Consider the following 3,797-nt stretch of genomic DNA (forward strand, 5'->3'; position numbering starts at 1 on the left):
GTTTGAAGTGTTTGATTTGATGTTATGAATGCTGTGATAATCAGTAATCCTGTTGTAGCTTCAAATTGTTATAAGTTTCTGGTTGAAATATTTAATAATTAGATTTCATGGCTTCTTATTCAGAATGAGGTAGCCGATCGTGATGTTCCCATGTCAGAGTCTACAGAGCATTCGGCTTCTACATTACCTCCTCTCCCAACCACATCATCTGAGCGCAAAAATCGATCAACAGTTTGGGACCACTTCAAGAGAACATCTGATGATGAAAATAAGGCTCAATGTCAACACTGTTTGAAAGTGATCAAGTGTGGGAATGGAACAAGTGCAATGAGATCACATTTAAAGATTTGCATAAACAATCCCGGTTCAGATAGAGGCAAACGACAGAAAATAGGCACATCGCCTAGCCCAGAAGCACAAGTGGGTAGGTTTGACGCAGAATATGCCCGGGAAAAATTGATATCAATGTTTGTTCGTGAGAAGCTTCCTTTTCGATTTGTAGAAAGTCAAGGTTTCAAAGAATATTTGGCGGCTCTGATTTGTAGAAAGTCAAGGTTTTAAAGAATATTCAGCGGCCTTGCAACCAGGATTCAATACTCTTTCACGTTTTACATTGGCACGTGACATCTTGGTGCTCCATGAAACAAAGAAGGTTCAACTTCAAAAATACTTTTCCAAATACGGAGGAAGAGTTTGTCTTACAACTGATAACTGGAGTTCGTGTCAGAATATGGCGTATATGTGTTTGACTGTTCATTTCATTGATGTGGACTGGAAGTCGCAAAAGAAAATACTAAATTTTTGCCAAGTCACCAGCCACACGGGAGAGATTATGGCTCAAAATGTTGAAGCTTGCTTGAATAGCTGGAAGTTGAACAAGATCTTGAGTTTGACAGTTGATAATGCATCGTCTAACGATGTAGGAGTTATGTATTTAAAAAAAAAGCTGATTTCTTGGAAGAGTTCAGTTTTGAATGGAGAGTATCTCCATATACGGTGTTGTGCGCATATTTTAAACCTAATTGTGAAGGATGGATTGAAGGAGATTGATGATTCGGTCACCAAAATTTGGGATGCTGTGAAGTATGTTAGATCCTCAAATTCAAGATTAACTAGGTTCAAGGCATGTATTGCACAAGAGAATATTCCACATAAGAGTCTTGTTTGCATAAATGTTGAAACGCGATGGAACTCTACATACTTAATGTTAGTAGCAGCCTTAAAGCATCAGAAGGTATTTGAGCTATTAGAGATGCAAGACAAAAAATTTGTTGAAGAATTAAACAAGGGAAGAGGGGTACCTTCAATTCAAGATTGGGATTATGCTAAGTCTATTTTACCGTTTTTAGAGATGTTTTACGATGCTACACTTTGCATCTCTGGATCCTCTTATGTCACTAGTAACTTATACATGAAAGAAGTGTTTGCCCTTGGAAGGAGGATTCAACAATATCGTGATGATGATGAGTTGAGCATAAGTCTTATGGCAAGTAAGATGAAAGCAAAATACAACAAATATTGGGGAAATGCAAAAACTATTAACATGTTGTTGTTAATTGCCGTAGTTCTAGATCCTTGCCATAAGTTGGATTATGTTGAGTGGTGCCTAGTTAATTCTTTTGGTGCGGAAGTGGGCGGTGAATTGAAGGCAAAGTTGTCTTCTTGTCTTCATTCACTTTATAATTTATATCAAGGTGCAGATGAAGGAAACCAAGATGATACCCTCTCCCAACCGAGTCCAAGTGATAAACCCAAAGACATTTATGATATAGGGTTATATCGCCGATCAACCGGTCGCAAATCCAATTTTAAATCTGAGCTTGATCGTTATTTGAATGAAGACTGTGAGCCAGATGATAAGCCTTTGGATATTCTAGGATGGTGGAAGGTTAACTTGAATAGGTTTTCTGTCCTAGCAAATATGGCACGGGACATATTGGCTATACCAGTTTCAACAGTAGCTTCCGAGTCTGCTTTTAGTATGGGGGGAAGAATCATCGATCAATATCGTAGCTCATTGACTCCTAAGATGGTAGAAGCCCTTGTATGTACCGAAGATTGGCTTAAAGGAGACTTTTTCTCTTCTCTTGCACCTGAGAATTTCGAAGAGCTTGAAAAGGTCGAGCAAGGTAAATTGAATATTAAATGTTTCTTAAATATATCATATGATTTACTTAGAAAATGTTTTAGTTTAACTTATAATTATAATTTTTTAAAAGTTATAATTATAGTTTTTTTTGTGTACATATTTGATTTTATCAGAGGACATTACTTGTTCAGTGGGTCCAGTTTCAATTGCGCTTGAGGATGACTAGAAAGTCTTGATTGTTTGTTTTCTTTAGTTGTTCTAAACACTTAGGTGGTAAAGAGATTAGACTTGGTTTTTCATATATGATTATACTTGTTTATCTTTATGTTTATGTTTATGTTTGGTGATAGATCAAAGAAATTCAATACTCCTTGGATGGGAATATTGGTGTCAACAATTACAGCAGTTGCAATGTCATTTTTTGCTATTGGAATTTGCATTGTTTCTTTGGCTTAAGAGAAAATTTTCATCGTTGAAGAGGCCTTTTGAAGTGCCATTGTGAATGAAGGGTTTGATCCCAATGTGCCGTATACCTTCTTTGCTCTTGGTGTATGTGATAAGTATTGTCACCAAAAATTTAGAAAAGTAATTATTATTTACAATGGAAGGGTTTTCATTATTTATAAATGTTACTTGTATTATTTAGAAAGAAAAAAATAATTTTAGATTAAAAAAATCAATTTAAAAGAAAAAAGGTAAAAATTTTGGGTTTTTGTATGTAAAAATTGGTTTTTGGGTATAAAAACTAATTTTTTGGTGTAAAAATCGGTTTTTTAGTGTAAAAAAGATTTTCATTATTTATAAATGTTACTTGTATTATTTAGAAAGAAAAAAAATTAATTTTTAGATTAAAAAAATCAATTTAAAAGAAAAAAAAGTAAAAAATTTGGATTTTTGTATGTAAAAATATTAATTTTGATGTAAAAATTGGTTTTTGGGTATAAAAACCGGTTAATTTTTTAAAATCGGTTTTTGTTTTAATAACCGGTTAAAAACCGGTTTTAATTTTTACTAACCGGTTAATAACCGGTTTTATAATATGAAACCAATTTGGTTAATTTGGCTATACCAGTTTCAACAGTAGCTTCCGAGTCTGCTTTTAGTATGGGGGGAAGAATCATCGATCAATATCGTAGCTCATTGACTCCTAAGATGGTAGAAGCCCTTGTATGTACCGAAGATTGGCTTAAAGGAGACTTTTTCTCTTCTCTTGCACCTGAGAATTTCGAAGAGCTTGAAAAGGTCGAGCAAGGTAAATTGAATATTAAATGTTTCTTAAATATATCATATGATTTACTTAGAAAATGTTTTAGTTTAACTTATAATTATAATTTTTTAAAAGTTATAATTATAGTTTTTTTGTGTGTACAGATTTGATTTTATCAGAGGACATTACTTGTTCAGTGGGTCCAGTTTCAATTGCGCTTGAGGATGACTAGAAAGTCTTGATTGTTTGTTTTCTTTAGTTGTTCTAAACACTTAGGTGGTAAAGAGATTAGACTTGGTTTTTCATATATGATTAGACTTGTTTATCTTTATGTTTATGTTTATGTTTGGTGATAGATCAAAGAAATTCAATACTCCTTGGATGGGAATATTGGTGTCAACAATTATAGCAGTTGCAATGTCATTTTTTGCTATTGGAATTTGCATTGTTTCTTTGGCTTAAGAGAAAATTTTCATCGTTGAAGAGGCCTTTTGAAGTGCC

At 33.7% G+C, this 3,797-nt stretch overlaps 1 protein-coding gene across 1 annotated transcript; it reads left to right on the top strand.

Moving 5' to 3' along the window:
• Nucleotides 1-730: 730 nt before the first annotated feature.
• Nucleotides 731-3,570, top strand: LOC107469178 (zinc finger BED domain-containing protein RICESLEEPER 2-like). Its single transcript, XM_052255564.1, has 2 exons — nt 731-2,129; nt 3,461-3,570. Exons 1-2 carry the CDS (start codon nt 731-733, stop codon nt 3,526-3,528), a joined length of 1,467 nt encoding a protein of 488 aa, XP_052111524.1. The 3' UTR covers nt 3,529-3,570.
• The last annotated feature ends 227 nt before the right edge of the window (nt 3,571-3,797 follow it).

The sequence above is a fragment of the Arachis duranensis genome, chromosome 10, assembly GCF_000817695.3.
Source record: "Arachis duranensis cultivar V14167 chromosome 10, aradu.V14167.gnm2.J7QH, whole genome shotgun sequence".
Taxonomy (NCBI): domain Eukaryota; kingdom Viridiplantae; phylum Streptophyta; class Magnoliopsida; order Fabales; family Fabaceae; genus Arachis; species Arachis duranensis.

Bases quoted from the DNA above. Each gene is read 5' to 3' on its own strand.
- LOC107469178 (XM_052255564.1), top strand. From the start codon at position 731: ATGGCGTATATGTGTTTGACTGTTCATTTCATTGATGTGGACTGGAAG. The intron at 2,130-3,460 runs GTAAATTGAATA...TTGTGTGTACAG, and splicing joins GCTTGAAAAGGTCGAGCAAG to ATTTGATTTTATCAGAGGAC.